Source organism: Delphinus delphis, chromosome 19, assembly GCF_949987515.2.
Source record: "Delphinus delphis chromosome 19, mDelDel1.2, whole genome shotgun sequence".
Lineage (NCBI taxonomy): Eukaryota > Metazoa > Chordata > Mammalia > Artiodactyla > Delphinidae > Delphinus > Delphinus delphis.
Window position 1 is genome coordinate 42,153,869 of NC_082701.1, and position 20,940 is coordinate 42,174,808.

At 38.2% G+C, this 20,940-nt stretch overlaps 2 protein-coding genes across 2 annotated transcripts in view; one reads left to right on the forward strand and one right to left on the reverse strand.

The window, feature by feature from the left end:
* The window catches only part of CRLF3 (cytokine receptor like factor 3), a 36,375-nt gene extending 24,623 nt beyond the window's left edge, over window positions 1-11,752 (forward strand). Inside the window, exons 7-8 of the mRNA XM_059997096.1 lie at window positions 9,677-9,789; window positions 10,661-11,752. Of these exons, the coding sequence (XP_059853079.1) occupies window positions 9,677-9,789; window positions 10,661-10,917 (370 nt within the window). The 3' untranslated portion in view covers window positions 10,918-11,752. The remainder of the gene's footprint in view (window positions 1-9,676; window positions 9,790-10,660) is intronic.
* A 4,444-nt stretch (window positions 11,753-16,196) lies between these two features.
* SUZ12 (SUZ12 polycomb repressive complex 2 subunit) overlaps window positions 16,197-20,940 on the reverse strand; it is a 41,317-nt gene continuing 36,573 nt past the window's right edge. Inside the window, exon 16 of the mRNA XM_059997095.1 lies at window positions 16,197-20,656. Coding sequence (XP_059853078.1) covers window positions 20,311-20,656 — 346 coding nt within the window. The 3' untranslated portion in view covers window positions 16,197-20,310. The remainder of the gene's footprint in view (window positions 20,657-20,940) is intronic.

Here is a 20,940-nt window from a genome sequence, read left to right on the forward strand (position 1 = left end):
TGAGGTAGACGGGAAAAGTGGGAGAACGTGGTGTCCTGAAGCCAAGCAAAGGAAGTGTTTCCAAGAGGAAGTAGCGGTCAATTATGTCAAATGTTGCTGACCCAACAGATTAGAAAAGGACTGAGAATTGGCCTTTGGGTTTGCAGCGTGGACGTGGATTGGTGACCCTGACATGAACAGTTTCAGGGGAGCTGTGGTGGAGGGAAGCTTGATTAGAGTGGGTTCAAAAGAGAGATTGGATCTTTGGGGACCAATAGATGCATAGTAGCACCATAGTTCTGAATTTTTCCACTACTGGAAACTTTTTGGAGAAATAAAGAGGTGGGGGGTAGGGACCCATAAGTACTTTTTCAACAGAACTAAGAAATACAGAAAACTCAAATTCCAAATTAGCTGTAAAGGCCCCCTAAGACACAACTAGCCTGGAAATCATGAGTTTGCTGTCCAGTCTCAGAAATCTCCAAATATTCAGTCCCACAAGGAGAAGACTCCACCCTAAGACTATAAACGGGGCCAAGACTGAACAGTGCTTGCGTGTTCTTGAGGAAGCAGAGAGAAAAGGTGGGAAAAATGTCCAGGGGAGTCACAGTGCATCATCTTAGGAAGCAAGGACTGTGTCCCTTGGTGACAGTGGAGAGTAGTTTATAAGCAGCCTTTGAAGAGAACTGAGGTCTGGCAATAGAAACTCTTTTGAACCAGATTACGTTTTTGAGTGTCAAAGGAGATGTGGCTTCACAGAAGAGCCACATTATAAGGCAGGACCTTCCTATAGCAATGGAGGACAGGCTGTAGAGCTGTAAATCTGAAAGTCACCCTTCACTTAGTTTTTTTTTTTTTTTTTTCTGGCCACACTGAGTGGCATGTGGGATCTTGGTTCCGCAACCAGGGATCAAACCCAGGCCCGCAGCAGTGAAAGCACTGAGTCCTAACCATTGGACTTCCAGGGAATTGCCATCTTCATTTAGTTTTTTAAAAAATGGCTTCCACCAGTGTTTTGCAATTTTTTTCTTGTCTTGTTACACTGGCTAGGAAGTATAATTTTGAGTAGCAGTGTTGAAAGCAGACATCCTTGTCTTATTCCAGATCTTAGCAGGAATATATTCAGTCTTTCACATTAAGTATGATGCTAGCTGTAGGGTTCTTTTGTAGACACCCTCTATAAGGTTAAGGAAGTCCCCTTCTATTCTTAGTTTGCTGAGAGTTTTATCTATAAATGGATGTTTAATTTTGTCAAATTATTTTTATATATCTATTAAGATAATCATATGGTTTTTCTTCTGTTGATATGGTTACGATAGATTTTTTTAACATTGGATCAGCTTTGCATTTCCATGAGAAACCCCATTTGACCATGTATTATTCTTTATATATGTTGCTAAATTTAACTTTTATATTTTTTTGAGGATTTTTATGTCTCTTCAGAAGAGAGATATCTGTCTGTTTTTTCTTATGATGTCTTTGGTATCAGGGTAATTGCTAGCCTCATAAAGTGAGGTGGGAAGTATTTCTTCCTCTTTTATTTCTTAGAACTGTTTGTGAGAATTGGTATTATTTCTTAAATGTTTGGTAGAGTTCACCAGTGAATTCGCTATCCTGGAATTTTTTTTTGTTGGAAGATTTTCAATTTCTATAATAGATATAAGACTATCAGTTTCATTTTAAGAGAGGATAAAAGCTATTTTAGGATTTGTATAGTAAGGAGTATATTTCTATATCAAAAATCCTTGTTTACTATGACTTGATAAGACATCCCTTCCTTCTCTTTCTTTTTCCTGACAGGTCAAGCTGTGCTATGACCCTCTTTTTTGACATATGGCTTATTCTTTATTCCTTGGGCTAGTTTCCTGTTAGTGACACAGGCCAACTAGCTGTGTTCCTGGAAGCACTTGCAGTCTTCCCAGCAGTGTGTGAGGGTCCTGACTGATGTCACTGCATCCTTGTCAGTATTCAGTATTACTGTTTTTACCTAATTTGTAGCTGTAGGACATAATAATATTTTCATTTTCTTTCTTACATTTATCATAAACTTGGATATTTTTCATAATATATTATGATATATTAGCCAAGCAACTGAATTTTTGGATCTTTGCTCCAGGTGTTCATTGTGAGAAGAAGGAAGTTTGAGATTATATGAGAATTTGCCACTTAAATCCAGTCAGTTAGCCAAAGTGCCAGAGTAGTAGGAATAGATTAACTTTCTTGCTGCCATCGAAATTTTTCCTTTTTGTTCTGAACCATGTTCTTTCTCAGAATACTTTACCTTTGAGAAAAATTATCACCTAGAACTTTCTACATGACTCTATGTAATGGATGCATTCCTACCAACTTGTGCATAAATTGATTTTTTTTATTAATTGTATCTCCGAGGTCACTGTACCCTACTATGAGTTATTTTGTATACCATTTTTCTTTTTTTATATACTTTTTATATTTGGATGATTTATGGCAGAGTTTCTTTTTTTTTTTTTTTTTCTTTTGCGGTACGCGGGCCTCTCACTGTTGTGGCCTCTCCTGTTGCGGAGCACAGGCTCAGGACGCGCAGGCTCAGCGGCCATGGCTCACGGGCCCAGACGCTCCGCAGCACGTGGGATCTTCCCGGACCGGGGCACGAAGCCGTGTCCCCTGCATCGGCAGGCGGACTCGCAACCACTGCGCCACCAGGGAAGCCCCTATGGCAGAGTTTCTTATAGGACTTGTTTATGTGAGAGAACCACTTGGGTAGTTTTTTAGGAAATAATGTCCTCACTACTTGTCTTGCAATTTAAAAATTCAAAGATTTTAGGGACTTCCCTGGCAGGAAGTCCAGTGGTTAGGACTTGAAGCTTTTGCTGCCGGGTCCCCAGGTTCAATCCCTGATCGGGGAACTAAGATCCCACAAGCCGTGCGGTGTGGCCAAAGGGGGGAAAAATTCAAAGATTTTAAACTTCCATTCTATTTCTTAGTGAGCTGTGAAAATAATTCTTTGTTAAGGCAAATTAGCTCTTTACTTTCGTGGTTCATTTTATATTCAGAGAAACTTTTATAAGCTTTTAATGCCAGGCTTGTCTTATTTATCAAATGCTGCTAAGTAAGATGCTTTTAGGAACAATTTTGTGATTTATTCAAATAAGGAGTTTTTTTTCCTTCTTCCCAGGATTTTAGTTAATTTCAAGAAATTTTACTTGTGTTAATTATTTATTTAAAAAGTTTAATCACAGAAAAAAATGTACACTTGCAATGAGCTAGCCAAACTCAAGGTTGAGAGCACAGTCCTCTAAAAGATTGCCCTCACTTCAGATACCAGCTGCAAGTTCAGGGGTCCCCAGGGCCAATGCTCAGGTTTTATAATTTGCTAGGATGACTCACACAGCTTAAGAAAGCACTTCACTGGACTTCCCTGGTGGTCGGGTGGTTAAGACTCCGCTCTCCAATGCAGGAGACTCGGGTTTGATCCCTGGTCAGGGAACTAAGAGCCCGCATGCTGCAACTAAAAGAGCCCGCCTGTTCCGACTAAGACCTGGCTCAGCTAAATAAATAAATATTAAAAAGAAAGAAAGAGGGGCTTCCCTGGTGGCACAGTGGTTGAGAGTCCGCCTGCTGATGCGGGGGACATGGGTTCGTGCCCCGGTCCGGGAGGATCCCACATGCCGCGGAGCGGCTGGGCCTGTGAGCCATGGCCACTGAGCCTGCGCGTCCGGAGCCTGTGCTCTGCAACGGGAGTGGCCGCAACAGTAAGAGGCCCGAGTACGGCAAAAAAAAAAAAAAAAGAAAGAAAGAAAGAAAGCACTTCACTTATGATTACAGTTTTATTATAGCAGAAGGATATATAAATCAGAACCTGCCAAAGGGAGGAACTCATAGTGTGAGATCTGGGAGGATTCCAAAGACAAAGCATACATCTCAGGGATGCAAGGCCTTTTGGCATGACAGTACTCAGAGTACTACGAACCAGGAAAGCTCACTCAAGCTTTGGTGTCCAGAGTTTTTATTGGGATTTTATTGTGGAGGCATGGTTGATTAAATCATTCCCCACCTAACTCAATATCCACCTCCCATGCCCTCCTAGGAGAATAGGCTGACATCATGTAGCTCAGAGCCTCAACCCTGTAATCATATGATTGGTCTTTCTGGAGTGACCTGTTCCCATCCTGAGTCATTTTGTTAGCATAAACTATCTAGGGGCCCACCTTGAGCACCTCATTAGTATAAACTATCAAATGTGGTCTGAGGGACCCAATAATAACAAAGACACTCCTATCACTTGGGAAATTGCAGTGGTTTAAAGGTTACCTGCCAGGATCAAGCCAAATATTTCATCACACAATACTAAACACAAGTAACTGCTGTCTTCCATCTATAATTAATAATACTAGCAGGTTTTTATTTTTTAGGAAACAACATTAGGGATGTTAGGGATAAAATTCAGGTATCTTGTGTTTCCCACATCTCTCTCTCTCTATGTATATATTTATCCAGTAGTATTTTGTGTATTTTTAAAATCTTTATAAACATGATTTCAGACTTACAGAAGAATGGCAAGAATAGTACAGAGAATTCCCAAATACCTTTCACCCAGATGCCTCAATATTTGCTTCATCATTTTTCTCTCTACGTTTTTTTATTTTTTTTTTTGACTGCACCACGTGGCATGCGGGATCTTCCCCAACCAGGGATTGAACCCATGCCCCCTGCAGTGGAAGCATGGATTCTTAGCCACTGGACTGCCAGGGAAGTCCTCTACTTTTTCTTCCCAAATCATTTTCTGTGAGTATTTTGTAAAAAGAGATTATCAAAATCAGAAAATTAACATTGATATACTATTATCTAACCTACAGACCTTACCAGATTTAGTTGTCCCAATTAATGTCCTTTACAGAAAAAAAAGATCTTGGATCATGTGTTATATTCATTTGTTATGTCTCTTTTAATCTGGAACAGTTTCTCTGTCTCTCTTAAATTTTATGATATTGGCTTTTTTTTTTTTTTTTTTTTTTGCGGTACGCGGGCCTCTCACTGTTGTGGTCCCTCCCGTTGCGGAGCACAGGCTCCGGATGCGCAGGCTCAGCGGCCATGGCTCATGGGCCCAGCCGCTCTGCAGCATGTGGGATCCTCCCGGACCGGGGCACGAACCCATGTCCCCTGCATCGGCAGGCAGACCCTCAACCACTGGGCCACCAGGGAAGCCCAGATATTGGCATTTTTTAAGAGTATACGTCTGGTATTTTATAGAATATCCCTCAGTTTGGGTTTTTCTGTTTCCTGGTGGTTAGATTCAGGTTATGCATCTTCAGCAGAAATATTATAGAAGTAATATTGTGTTCTTCTCAGTGCCTTGAATTCTTTTGTATATATACCCAGAAGTGGGATTGCTGGATCATGTGGTGGTTCTATTTTTAATTTTGTGAAGAACCTCCATACCGTTTTACATAGTGGTTGAAAAAATTTACATTCTCACCGAGAGTGCTGGTACTTCGTTTAGGATTTTTATTTTTACATCTATTGTCAGCAGAGTTGTTGGCCTGTAGTTTTGTTTTCTTGTAGTGTCTTTCTCTGACTTCGGTTTCAGGATAACGTTAGCCTCATAAAATAAGATTGGAAGTATTCCCTCCTCCTTAGTTTTTTTTGAAGAGTTTGAGAAGGTTTGTTATTTATTCTTCTTTAATTATTTGGTAGAATTCACCAGTGAGGCCACTTGGTCCTGGGCTGTTGTTTACTGATGGTCTTGGGATGTGGTTGATTACTGATCCAATCTACTTTCTAGCTGTAAGTCTGTTCAGATTTGCTGTTTCTTTATGATTCAGTCTTGGTAGGTTGTATATTCGTAGAAGTTTATCCATTTCTTCTAGATTATCCAATTTCCTAGTATATATTATTCATAAGAGTCTCTTATAATCCTTTTTATTTCTCTGGAATTGGTTATAATGTCTCCTCTTTCATTTCTGACTTTATTTGTATGTTATCTTTCTTTTTCTTAGTTAATCTAGCTAAGTCTGTCAATTTTGATGCTCATTTCAAAAAACCAACGTAGTTTGGTTATTTTTTCTTTTTTCTTTTTTTAAAATAAATTTATTTATTATTTATTTTTGGCTGCGTTGGGTCTTCATTGCTGTGCGAGGGCTTTCTCTAGTTGTGGCAAGTGGGGGCTACTCTTCATTGCGGTGCCCAGGCTTCTCATTGCAGTGGCTTCTCTTGTTGCAGAGCACAGGCTCTAGGCATGCAGGCTTCAGTAGTTGTGGCGCGTGGGCTCGGTAGTTGTGGCTCGTGGGCTCTAGAGCGCAGGCTCAGTAGTTATGGTGCATGGTCTTAGTTGCTCCATGGCATGTGGGATCTTCCCGGACCAGGGCTCGAACCCGTGTCCCCTGCATTGGCAGGCAGATTCTTAACCACTGCACCACCAGGGAAGCCCACGTTTCACTGATTTTTTTGTAATGATGTGCTTTGATTCCTTTCTCGTTTTCTTTAGTGTATCTTCTATGAGTATTTTCTTTGTAGTTATCCTAGGGCTTACATAAAACATCTTGTAGTTATAACAATCTATTTTAAGCTGACAGCAACTTAGCATCAATTGAATACATATACTCTACACTTTTACTTCTTCCTCCTCCACACTTATTATTGATGTCACAAATTACATAGTTTTTATATTGCTTATTCATTGACATATATATATATATTTTTTTTGCGGTACATGGACCTCTCACTGCTGTGGCCTCTTGCGTCACGGAGCACAGGCTCCAGATGCGCAGGCTCAGCGGCCATGGCTCACGGACCCAGCCGCTCCGCGGCATGTGGGATCTTCCCGGACTGGGGCACGAACCTGTGTCCCCTGCATCAGCAGGAGGACTCTCGACCACTGCGCCACCAGGGAAGCCCTGACATATTTTTATAGTTATATTTTTTACACTTTTGTCTTTTAATTTCTACACCAAAATTAAAAGTGATTTATGCACCACTGTTAAAGTATTACAGTATTTATTTGCCTATATACTTTTACCAGTGAGCTTTATATTTTCACATACTTTCATGTTGTGTTTAGTGTCGTCTTGTTCTAACTTGAAGAACTCCTCCTAGCATTTCTTATAAGGCAGGTTTAGTGGTGATGAACTCCCTCAGCTATTGTTTATGTAGGAATGTCTTTATTTTTTTCTCATGTTTAAAGGACAATTTTGCTGAGTATTGTATTTTTGGTTGGTAGGTTTTTTTCTTTAATCACTTTGAATATATCATCTCACTCCTTTCTGACCTGTAAGATTTCTCATTAGAAATACACTGTTAGTCTTATGTGAGTTCCATTGTACATGACAAGTCACTTTTCTCTTGCTGTTTTCGAAATTCTCAGTCTTTGACTTCTGACAATTTGATTGTAGTGAGTTTCAGTGTGATTCCTTGGGTTCATCCTCTTTGGAGTTCTTTAGGCTTCTTGAATCTGAAAGTCCATTTCCTTCCCCAAATTTGGGGAATTTTTGGCCATTATTTCTTTAAACATTCTGCCCCTTTTCCTCTCTCTTCTCTCATAAGTCTCTTAAAATTTCTTCACTCTCATTCTTTTTTCCTTTTGTTCTTCTGGTTGGGGTATTTCAAACGACCTGCCTTCAAGTTTGATGTTTTTTTCTTCCGCTTAAGTGTGATATTGAATTCCTCTCATGAACTTTTCAGTTATTGTATTCTTCAGTTCCAAAATGTGTTCAGTTATTTTTAAAATTTTCTGTCTCTGTAGGTTTTCTAATTTTGTTCATGCCTCATTTTCTTGAGCCTGTAGAGCATCTTTATGATGGATATTTTGAATTGTTTGTCAGATAATTCATATACCTCTATTTCATTAGGATAATTTTCTGAAGATCTCTTTTTTTTTTTTTTTCCTGTCTGAGCCAGGTTTCCCTGTTTCTTCATGTTTCATAATTTTGTGTTGGGATCTGCACGTATGGAAAAACAGCCACCTTTCCAAATCTTTATGGCCTTGCTTCATACAGGAGAAGACCCTCACACATGAGCCCAGCTAAAGATCCGGGGGGCCTCTGAAACCTTTTCTGGTGGGATCTGACTTCTCTGGGCTTATGTGTGCAATTTCTCAGTTAGAGAAGCTTGATGGTTTTTTAGGAGCTCATAATCTTTTGCTCCCTCTGGTGCCTGTTTGTGGCACTGCAAGTTCTCTGGTGCTACAGCAGCAGGGTGCCTTCGCTCTCTCTCAGGCCTCCAGGGTATGCTGGCTCCCCATGAGGTGAGACAGATACGATTCCTTTGAGCAGCTCTGTGAAAAGTTAGCACACCAGAAGCAAGTTTTCCTCTTTTCCTTCCCTCCCATGCCAAATTGCACTGCCTGCAGGATGCCACCCCTCACTTTTCTTTGGCCTTTGCAGCATTCAGGCATCTGTGCTATGCCAGTTCTGTCAGTGCTCCAAATGAGTCATGTCAGAAACCCGTCCTTCAGGCCACCTTCCAAAGAGCTAGAATGCTGGAGGCATACTCCACTCCTGTGATTCCTTTCTCAAGGAAAAGTCAGGAGTTGGGCTGTTCTTGCCTGGTGCCAAACTGTGGTAGCCTGGAAGAGGGGTTGACGTGGGGCCAGTGAAATTGCTCTTCTTATCCATTTCAGTACAGCTGTTTTCAGCTTTGTGCTCCTTTGGGACTTTTTAACTGGATTCTGGAAATCTCATAAAGGTATTTTGGTCTGTATATCGTTTTGAAAGTGGTGTTTCTGTGGTAGAATGAGTCCTGGGACGTACAATTCTGCTGTATTTGCTGACATCGTTTTCCTCCTCCCCGTACTTCTTTATGCTGCTGGTTTAGAAGTGAAATGACTTAAGAAACGCACCCACATGTTTACTATGAACCTGTATGTTTGCCACTTTACAAAGAAAAACATTTTGAGGCCACGTTGAGTATAAATAATCTCATCTTCCCTTGATAAATCTACATTCTGCTCCTTGCTAATTTTTCTTTTCCTGTCCTTGCAAAGTCTGGCTTTCTGGAATGCAGGGAAAGATGACCCTGGTAATAGGGATGTAGATTGACCTCTATATCTAAGTTTCCCATTTCTAGAGTACATGATGATGTATTATTTGAGACTAAAACACAAAAGGAAATGCTTAAACTTTCTATGTATGAAGTTCTGCAACCAAAATATGTCCATAACTGTATTATCCTCTTTTGAAAAAGATGATAATGTTTGTTTTTAAATTCTTGATAAACAGTAATCTAATCATTGCATAGACTCTCATACTGAAGGTTTAGGTGATGGCAGTAGTGGTCACATTCATTATAATGGCAAATATGACACATTTTCTACACGTCTAGAGCCAGAATATAGAATAGAAATGTGCTGTCATAGTTACAAATAGTTAACGTCGACTCTGCAGTCAGAATGCTCGAGTTCATGTCCTAGTTCCACCACTCAGCTAGGTGATCAGCATCAGTTTATTTAACCTTATTTTTTTGTGTGTGCCTCAGTCTCCTCATGTATAAACTGGGTATGATACTAATAGTACCTACATCATGGGTTGTTATGTGAACTGAATGAGATGATTTATAGATAGACAAATAGACACAGAGTTTTTAGAACAGTGCCTGGAATTCAGGAAGTCCTGCCTGAATCATCGTTAGCTGTTCTTAAGAGTAATTGTGATGAGATGGCTCTTTTTAAGCATCAGATATCACATTAAGTAAAAAAGATTAAATGACCTTTCTACCTCATTGACAGAGTTGAAACTGTGGGACAGCCAGACAGAAGAGACAGTATAGGAGTGTGTGCAGAAAAACAGAACGGATACGACTCCCTGCAGCGGGATCAAGCAGTTTGCATTAGTACAAATGGTAAGAGGGAAATTACTGCCGTTCTCTTTGAAATCTATGATTCACTGTAGTAAGATTTGAATCAGTTTCGATATCACACATTATAGCAGAAGATGAAAAAGTTTAGGTCTTAATGGCATATCTATGTGGCTGCTATGTACCAGGCCTTATTCTATACCCTTTAAAAATAACACATTATTTAATCCTTTTAACAGCTTTTTGAAGTGAGGAGTAGTATTATATCCATTTTGTAGTTGATAAAAACAGCCACAGAGAGGTGAAGTAGCTGGCTTAAACTCACATAGCTTGGAGGTGATTGAGCTGGGATTTTCACCAGGCGGTTTACCCCTGGATTCGGTGTGCCTGGGTGATCTGAATTCAACATAGATTAGACAACATAAATTCGGCGTAGATTAGGGAAACGGGGAGAGAGTTTACATCTGTAGTGTTCTTTGGTCCCTTACTTTGCAGTAATCACACTTTTAAAAATCACTGCCAAGATGTATTAATATTTTGCTGTGTGGGTCAAACAGTAGGTAGCACAAGATTCTTGTTTATTCCATGTGAAACAATCTTGTTCCACAGGATGTAATTTTATAAAGGAGTCAAGTTTCTTTTGATGCCATCCATATGGGAAACTCATGGTCTGTATTTCAAGAGTGGAACCCTGGACCAGAACTCTAAAAAGTTATTAAAGCTTTAACTTCTTCTTCTGCCTTGGGGATGGGGATTAATGAACATATTTAACTGCATTTATCTTTGACCAGTTGGCATTCCAAAATGTTTTCTTTATCTGAATTAGGAAATTAGCTGTATCACCAATAATCTAGAATCTTGTTTCCATTCTTAGTTATTGCTCACATATGAATGACTCTTTACCTTAACATTTTAGGTGCAGTTTTTGTAAATGGAAAAGAAATGACTAATCAGTTGCCCGCAGTTACTTCTGGGTCCACTGTCACATTTGACATTGAAGCTGTGACTCTAGGATCCAGCAATAATAACGAAGGCGGAAACATCAAGCTTCGAGTAACTATTAGCTCAAATAACAGAGAAGTGGTGTTTGATTGGTTGCTCGATCAGTCTTGTGGTTCTCTTTACTTTGGATGCTCGTTTTTCTATCCTGGGTGGAAAGTGCTGGTATTCTAGATTTTCAGATGATTGGCTTTGGGTTTGCAGGGGTTTCACATAGCTTTCCTCAGCCCAGTTCAGTTGTCATTGGCTTAAAAATGGTTAGATTCATCTCTCAGTTAAGTCATTGGAAACAGAAATTATTTACTGGATTTATTTTCCAATATCTTAGCAATAAGAGGCGTGAATATTGTGGACAAAACAGTAATGCAATCCATTTTATTTTTAGCATAGTGTTAATTGGAATATCACATCACAATAAAAATCAAATTGGCTTTTAAAAGTGTGAGGCGATATAGACAGCCCTATGTACCTTTCCACTGTACTTCTTTTTAAAGTTGGCTGTAAGAACACAAAAATGTAACGTAACTTTTTTTTTTTTATTAAATCTTTATCTTTTAAAGATCCAAGGCCATCCAAGACTCTAGAATGAATAGGCAAGAAGAGACCAGGTAGAACGTGCCACCATGTACGCTGTAATGTACACTCTCTTGTGTGTTCTCCACAGGAGTGTTGAATATGCTCTTCATATTCAGGGATTTGTAAGCAGTATTGAATTTTATCTCATGTTCAGGAATCTTTAAGTCCCAAAAGCATGATAATTTTTGTATTTTAAAAAATTACTGGGCTTCCCTGGTGGCGCAGTGGTTGAGAGTCCGCCTGCCGATGCAGGGGACACGGGTTCGTGCCCCGGTCCGGGAAGATCCCATATGCTGCGGAACGGCTGGGCCCATGAGCCATGGCCGCTGAGCCTGCGCGTCCGGAGCCTGTGCTCCGCGACGGGAGAGGCCACAGCAGTGAGAGGCCCGCGTACCGCAAAAAAAAAAAAAAAAAAAAAAAATTACTGAGCAAATGTCTACAACAGGCAACGTGTTTTCTTTTGTTCTTTCCTTGCAGTTCAATTCACAATAGGCTAGAGGGTTTTTACAGGGTAAAACTACTTATGGAAGTAGTATGCACAGCAGTGTTAGCCATGTCCCATGTTTGAAATATGCACAGGTGCATATCCAGCCTCAGTGACGTGCATGTTGTTCTTCCTAGGGTCTGAGCTGCAGTCCAGTTTCATGTCAGTTTCATAAATGGTCTTTTAGTGGACCAAACAAATGTAGGGTAAATACTTGACCTATTTTTTGGAAAACTTAAATTTGTTTAAAATATTTATTTGAAGGACTTAGGATGTAAAAATGATTATCTTGCTATATAACAGCTTAAGATCTTTTTTCTTTAATGTGAATTTTTTTTTCATTTTTAACAGAAAAGTGGAAAAGCAAGTTTGATATTTTTGTGAGATAATTTATTTGGGGATTCCAGTTCCCTATTAGACAATCATGACCTTTTCCCCTTGCCTTTTTATATTATAAGTAAGCTGTTTTTCACTTGCTTAGTGACTGTTAAGAAGATGTGCTAGAATGTAGATGCCTCGTCCAACTGTCTGAAACAAAATAAAAAACTAAAAGGTATATGTGTGTATTTTTTTCTTTCATGAGATTTAATTAATTCAGGTTTACTTTTTTAAGTAGAGGGAGAAAAGTCATCTTCACTTTTAAGTGGGAGGATCCATATGTATATAAAATGAATAAGTTATATATACATATATAACATATATATTGGCAAGACTGTACTCCCTCCAAAGGGTCTAGGGGAGAATCCTTGTCTCTGGAAGCTTCTAGTGGCCGCAGGCATTCCTTGACTTGTTGCTGCATAACTCCAGTCTCTGTCTTCCCATGGCCTTTGGGCTTTGTTTTTAGCTGGGCTGCGGCAGTCCTAACTAACCCCCGGACCACCAGGGTATTCCCTCCTTTGGTCTCTTAAAAGGACATTTCTCTTGGATTTAGGACCCAGTCAGATAATCCAGGATGATCTCAAGGTCCTCAATTTATATCTTCAAAGAAGATATATATTTATATCTTCAAAGACCCTTTTTCCAAATAAAATCACTATCACAGGTTCTGGTGTGGACATGTCTTTTTGTGGGCCAGCGCCATTCAACCCTGACGATGGTGTTTGGCTGGAGTGGAGTGGTGGTTGGCTGTAAGTTTCTGTCTTGCTAGGCTGCCACCTTCCTGGTCCTTTGGCTACAGAGAGCAGGCTTTTGTTGGGGTTTTGTCTGTGTCTGTTGGTATTTCCATGTTGCTGGCTTCTTCAGCCCCAAGTCTGAGATACGTAAGACAAGAGAACCCTAGGAACGCACAGTACTGAGTTCCTTGAGTTTTGAGGTTCCTCGGCCATCTGTCAGAATCTTCTTATGTTTGTTTTATATTTTTTCCAGGGTTTTTGGTTGTACTTAGCAGGAGGAATAGGGAAATTATGCTATTCCATCTTCTCAGAAGCATAAATTCTGAAGCTATATAATAGATTTTAATATCAAAACAAAAACAGAAGTAGAGATGAAAGGTAAATACGTCTCTTATGAGGGGTTTTCCTGCAGAGGGAGCAAAGTAAGCATCTAGCTCCTGTGTTAAATGTGAAGGATTTAGTTCAAGAAGTGAGATTTATTCAATTATTGAGAACAAACTATTGAGACAACTGTGATTGACGGTCACACACTCATTTAGGTATCTCCTAAACTGGTACAGAACTTGCCATACGTATGTAAATCAACCAGTGTCAGAATGGATAGTTTGCTCAGCTCAGATCTACTGCTGCATTACTTGTTTCCTGTGTCCCATGTCTTCCTCCTTCTTGGATTATTCCTTTATTTTAGTGGAGCACTTCCTCCATTTCCTGAGAAAGGGTGCCCAAGAGGTAAATATTTTGAAAGGTAGAGGTCTGAAAATCTCTTCATCCTACATTTGACTGTGACTCATTAAGAATTCTAGGTTGGAGATCATTTCCCCTCAGAATTTGAATGCATTGCTCTGTTGTCACCTAGGATACAACCAAAAGTTGATGCCGTTCTGGTGCCCATTTGTTTGTAGGTTGTATGTTTTTTCTCTTTGGAAGACTGTGGTATCTTTTTATTCTGTCTTCCTAGGTTGGTATAACACTCAGCTACATAGCTCATTTAACTGCTGACCCTATGGGTAGATGAATTTCTGACACTTACTTTAAACCCACTAGATTATAAATTCCTTGAGCTTTTGTATCTTCTGTAGCAATTATTCTCAATCCTGCTTGCACGTTAGAATTTCCTGGAGAGCTTTTAAAAACAGCAAAAATTCTGATTTAATTGGTACTAGTGGCGCTCACTTTTTTTTTTTTAAAGAAATGAAATTATTCTGTTATGAAGGCAGATTTGGGAGTAACTCCTCCAAAGTAACCAAAAGTCCAGTCTCCGTAGTAATTTATTTTGTAAATCTAAATTTTCTTTGAAAGACTATCTTTTATTCTGAAATTATCCTTCTTGCTTTTTGTACTGTGTCCTTCTATAACATGAAAGTGACAGTAGATGTCAGGTTTGCTTGTTTTGTTCATAAATCTTATCTGACAAAAAGTCAAAAAATTTTTGAACGTATATTACTGGTCTCTGAAATCCGAAAGGCTGGGATCTACTTACTACTCTACAATTCCTGATATATGGGAAATATATTTCCCATATATATGATAAATACTTTTGAACTAAGACCAGTACTTTTCTTTTTAAAAAACAAAAACCATATTCAGCAAAATAAAACTAATCTCTCACAAAAGCCTATCTCTCATGGAATTTCATGTTGATTAAATGAAAAGTGACCTTTCTGTGTCACTTCTATTCATTAGTCTTACATAAGGCAATGTTAGAAAACTTGCAGTTTTGTAGAGAATTAGACTTTGTTAATGTAATCTCAGGAGACTTCTCCATGTTCTTAAAACAGCTTGTGGAAGAGGGAGCAAGCGTATGGTTTTTCTTTAGCAGTGAGAGCTGAGGATTGAAGTTGGCAAAACCGTGTGGCCATCGGGAAAGGAAACAGTCATGCTAACCAAGAGCAGGTTACTGTGCTAGATCCCTTGTTGAAGGGGGCATTTTAAGCCCATTTTACAGTTGAAGAAACAAACTCAGTGTCGGTAAGTAACTATGAGTTTTGAAGCTGCAAAGGCACCAAAGTTGGCATTCAAATCCAAGACTATCGACTATCAGTTCTTCTACCAGAATACCCTCTGTCCACACTACCCGATGTCTCAGGGCACCAATTGGAGATTAGACACTTGGAAATACGGCTTACTAAAACATGAGGGAATGTTTCCCTCTCTGGAATTTAAGATTCATGAGGACAGGAACAATGTCTGGCTTATTCATCTTTTTATCCTCATGCTTAGCTTAAGGCAAAGGCCATAGTAGGCGCCCAGGAAGTATTTAACGAATAAGTAAGGCTCCTTAAGGCTAATTACCCACATGGCAACCTTGGTCCTTTCCCTACAGGGGTGCACAGAAGAACCAGCCCCCCAGATGAGAAATAGGGATAGACAGGATCCATTCAGAAGAAAATCTTAGTTGAATTAGTGAAGAAGCTAAGATTTATTGGACCCCTGTTACGTTCTAGGTACTTGTATTAGGTGATTCATAAATTTGTCTCAAAATATAAAAAGGTTTTATTCTGATATCTGTATAACTTCACCCCTTCTCTGGAGTAATGAGCAATAAATCTAGCAAAGAGGTATATGATTGTTTAGGGACAGGAGGAGAAAGAAGCGACTGTAGTTTTGATCCATGGGGACTGGGAGAATCCTTGAAACAGGATCTGAGTCTTATTCAACTTCTCATTCCCAGCGCTTGGGACAAGTGCTGGCACACATTCACAGATGATTGACAGAACGGCTGCTAGTGGTAGCATGCTACAAGAGCAGGTGGAAGCTATTTGGGTTCTGAAAAAGAATGGGGTAGCATGGACAGAAATATGATTCCAGGAGATGGTGCACTTGCAGGTAGCCCCTGGTTGAAGCTTTGCCATGTGGATAGGATGGTAGTCAGAAATGGGAAAAGAGAACAGATGAAATATAGTAGTCCAGGAGATAGCCACCCTGTTCTCTAGAACCAACGTTATAACGTGATTCATCCATGTGACACTTCAGTAGCAATCTTGTTTGCCTAAGAATGTACTTGAGTGAATTTTTACCTCTGTATAAAAATCAACCTTACACTTGTACAAGTAGTACATAGGAATAGAATATGCTCCAGAAACTGGATTGTAGACTGTGTACAGAGAACACCAGAATGCATGGTGTGTACCATGCTGTACTCTGGTATCTCACCTGGTTGGAGGGGAGACTGCATACGTGAGAGATAAGACTGAAAACATAGTGAATTCAGATCAGGGAGGAAGAATACGATTTTTACACTGTCAACAACTGGGAACCGTCAATGATCCGTTTTAATATGGTACTTGGTATAGTTAATAAAACCTCATGTATTTCCCCTTTTCTAAGATCAGCATACTATTTAGATTAACAAACAGAAAATATAAATTGAATGTTTAGAAACTATTTTTTCACAGTGAACTTCCCATCTTACTTAATACAAATTTACTATGTTCCAATTCTGTGCTAACCACTTATCCATTATACCTGGTTCCCAGTGAGAAATCATCCCTCTTCTTGAACTCCCTTATCTATTTTTTTAGATTTTTAAAATATAAGAACTACAGAAAATAGGCAGTACATTTAGATTTCAGAAGTGGCACAGTGAAAAGCCACCTTCCTATCTGTCCTTTCATCCAGCCATCTTCTCTGAAAGCAGTTGCTTTTGTGTATCCTTTTAGTCATATTCTGTAACCCAAGCAAATATGGGCATATATTAACTTTTCAAATTTTTAAAAAATGGAACTTATATCTTGGCATTTGTTCCGCATTGGTTAAAAACAAACCTTCCCGATCCCCTTTATATGGCTGTATATTCCACTTATATGGATTATAACTTACTTAACCAGTCTCCTACTGATGACTTGTGTCTAATCTGCTCTTTTCAACAGTGGTCACAGTTTGTCGGTGTACATGTGTTCCAGTTTATCTGTAGGATTAAATTCCTGAAGATGAAATTGTTGGGGCAAAGGTTAAATGCATTGTGATTTTCATGGGAAGTACCAAATTGCTGTCTCCAGAGATTGTACTAATTTATTTTCCCACCAGAAATGTCCTGAGTACCCACTTCCCCATTTTTTACCAACAGTATTATTAGCAGGCTAAATCCATCTGTGTTCTTGATCTCATTCCTTCCTTTTTCTGGTAACTTGCATCTTTGGTCCTCTCTGTGTCTTCCTCAGTATACATACTCAACCTTCCCATCCACTCTCCCCGGTCTCTTCCTTTGCCTGTTTCCCTCTTCCTATGGCCCCATTTTTCACATCTTCATGTTGAACTTCTCCAACTCATTTTCCATTTACTAGGCTCATTAAACCTGTTTTCTATCACTAAACTCCCTTGAAGGTGATATCGTACTCATTTTGTTACAGCACTACTGTTTCCTTTTTGAAACTCTCCTCCTTCGGCTTTGTCACTGCGTATTAGTTCATTTTCATTCCTTCACACTGAAACAAACACCACTCAGTGATTACTTCTTGGGCACTTACTTCACGACGGGCAGTGTTCTAATAGTTGGATATTTTACCTGGAGGACTACAACAGCATTCTAGTGATACTCCCTCTGTAGAGCTTCTCCCCTCCCAAATTCTTGTAACCATGGCTCACCTATAACACAAATGGGTTTGTGTCATGTCTGTGCAGTAAATCTCCAAATACTTCCTACTGCCTGAAATCCAGTCGCTTAGCATGGCATGTAAAGCCTTCAGTTCATGTGGCAAATGTCTGAACACCAACTAAGACCATGACACAGTACTAAGGCCAGTGAGACTGACTTAGCAGTCTAATGAAAAGGAAACAGGTGCTTAAACGAAACACACACAGTGAGCTTTGGAAGCAGAGGGGTGCTCAGCTCAAAGAATACAAAGCAACATGTATACAGGCAAGCTATTACTTGTAAATAAAGCAAGCACAGTGGAATTGTCAACACTTCTGTAAAGTTTCCCTCAACTCTTCTAAGTTAATTATTTCAACAAACTATTGACCTCACAGAATGTAGCATACAATTTTATTATATAATATATTGTTTTACGTTATCATTTGTATCCCACTCTTAATCTATGGGCTTTTTGAAGGCCACGATAAATTCTTTTTCATTCAAAAGAAAATGAAAAAACCAAAGATGGATTAACATTAGGTTAACTAATATTGACATTACTCTGGAATATAAATTTTAAAATATTTATGTAATACCATAAATAACATACTAGTTGCAACTGATGTTACTAGAACTGAAAGCAGGATTTCACATTAATTTTTCTCTTAATTTCTTATTAGCTCTGACGGGTGTAATTTTTTTGGATCCTTACTATCTTAGCCGAGCCCAAATTTTTGTGCATGTATTGACAATGCATAATAATAAAAAACAAAAACAAAACAGAATACAGCTTTTATATTATTGAACTTTATGTACAAAATCATTTGATTTCAAATAAACATTTAATGTAAAAACAAACGTTCTTTTAAACTGAATTTTTTTTTTTACATCTACTGTACCATTCAAATGCTTTATCATCTTACATGATTTCTTCAAAATCTCTTAACAAGGGTACATATAGAAAAGAATTTTTTTTTTTTTATAAATAGAAACAAAGGGATTTTTTCAGCTTTTATTATAAGATGACATAAAAAGTTTACTCAACAGAAGTAATTTCATTACTATTTGGGGGAGGGAATCACCAACTTTTTGTGCAAACAATGCTAGCCTTCTTTTAAGCATTTAAGAGCATAACTGCTTAAGAAATGACATAAGCAATAATTCTACACCTACATCTCCCCTAAAATAATCTATTTTTTTTCTTTTTACATATGTGCACAGCTTTATTAGCAAATTAAAGCCCGAGAAAAATGCTCGAAATCCACTATCCAGAGGCATAATCAGAGTTTACTGTAACTCAGCATTTGGAGAGCTTACCAATTAAGGAGTCTGTAATGAAAGCTGCAGTTTCCCTCTTTCCTATTTTTTTTTTTTTTAACACAAAAATCAATGACTAAGAACTTAATACTGGATGACAAATCACATCCACACTATTAGTTAAATAGCCTCACAGTTAAACACATCTCAAAGACCAATCAAATCAGTATTTACATTTTATAAATTTCTGAAGACACCATTAGAAAGCTTATATATCCCTTCATTAAACAAAATAGGGAACTGCATCTGATGGTGGTGGAATGAAATAAAAAAATTAAAAATACCTGTATTTACAGCAGCATTGATCCTTTATAAATAAAGAATATGAAAATGCATTTATCTTTAAGGATAATAAAAAATTGAGGTGATGTTACTCAACCACAGTGCTTGGAGTTGGACCAAAAACTCTATTGGTGCTTGTTAATGTGCCAGTAGTGAAACCACTTTCTGTTGGAGAAAATCCAACTGCAAATATGTGCATAAGACACATATAACACAGGGCAAAATTGCTCAAAACGATTCAAGTCAGCTTATCTGTATTGGATATTCTAATCGTGAAATACATTACGAAGACATCCTTGTGAAGAAAAAAAAAAAGTTATAGCATTTTCTGGTTCATTTTTATAAGAACATTTCCTCCCTCAAAAGTGGCATCTTAAAAACCTCGAACTCATTCTTCCCTTGGTTTACAATCCTAATGAAGAGATATGGACAGCTGAATTTTCCATGTGATTACCTAATTGGGAAAGAAAAACAAGAAACAAAAAAACCCAGCAAAATGTTCAAGTTTAAAAAAATATACTGGGTGAGCAATGCACCAAAATTATCCACATAAAAACAAATGGATGGTCAGTAACCTTATAAGCCAACATGACATTTCACCATTGACAATGTGAAAAATTAACATGCTCCCAAACAGGCGTAAGATGAAGAAGTGCTATTTTTAAATTGTAAAATGAACTTACATCATGTAAAATATCTTATGTCACAATTTTTCATTCCAAATTGATAAATGATTTCAAAATCAAGGATCAAGGTTTGACTGCAAATAGTAATGCAACATAATTTCACAAAAATCTTCAATTTCTAAATTTTCCAATTTTCCCTCCCCAAGAAAATGTCTCACAATTACAAAGTAGAAAAACAGCCAGTCACAACTGCAAAAAAACATTGTAATTTAAATATATGAAATAATTTCTCGATTATCAAGTCAATATATTTCGTAAGACAACTGTTGAAGTTAAAAATACTTTCTTTGAAGTATTGCTTTTCATGCTCAAACTTGAGAATGTTTTAATGACATCAATAAAACTGATATACATGTAATGCTGCATAATGAAGAGAAATAGAACCCTGATAAAAATATCCTTGTTGAAATCATTTACTTCATCTGACAGTGCCTGTTTGGAACTTATGATTAAAAACAAAAACAAGACTCTTTCCTAGAGGCTGAACTCCCTAGAATGAAATTTCAGTGTTTGTCCATAACATGGGGTTAGGCCTTTTCAGAGTTTTTGTTTTTTGCTCTGTTTTGAAACCCCTGAGACACCATCTGTTTCCAAAGCTTTCTCTTTTGAGTTAATTTCACTAAAGCCATTTGCTGTCCCATTTTGTTCTTCAGTGATTTCTTCATTTGCAGGGGAAGCAGATTCTCCTTTTTCTAATTTTTGTTGCATTTCACGGAGCTTGGTAACAGCTTTATCTATTGACATTATGCTAATAAGGTTAAAGTCATGCATGCTGACTAGATGAAGCATGAAGTTTCGACATAAATTCTTCTTAATTATTTTCTGTCCATAGTTTTCTACAAACAGCATACAGGCATGATTCATTTGATTGTCAGCAATAAACCTATTTAATAAAAACAACACAAAACATCAATAGCAATACAAAGCATTTCTGTCAAATGCCACAGTGATAACCATTATAGAACATTAAGACTATATCCAAATCCAGTTAAGTGATGACTTAACAAGTAGTAAAACTATAGTGAGTCTGAGATTCAATCACCTGAATGAGCTTACAGTCTTAGAAATTTAAACATTTAATTTAACCAGAACTTAAATAGATGTCATTTCTGGTTTTCCTAACGAAATTAGGAACTCAGCAGTTAAAAGTATAAAATATATTCTCTT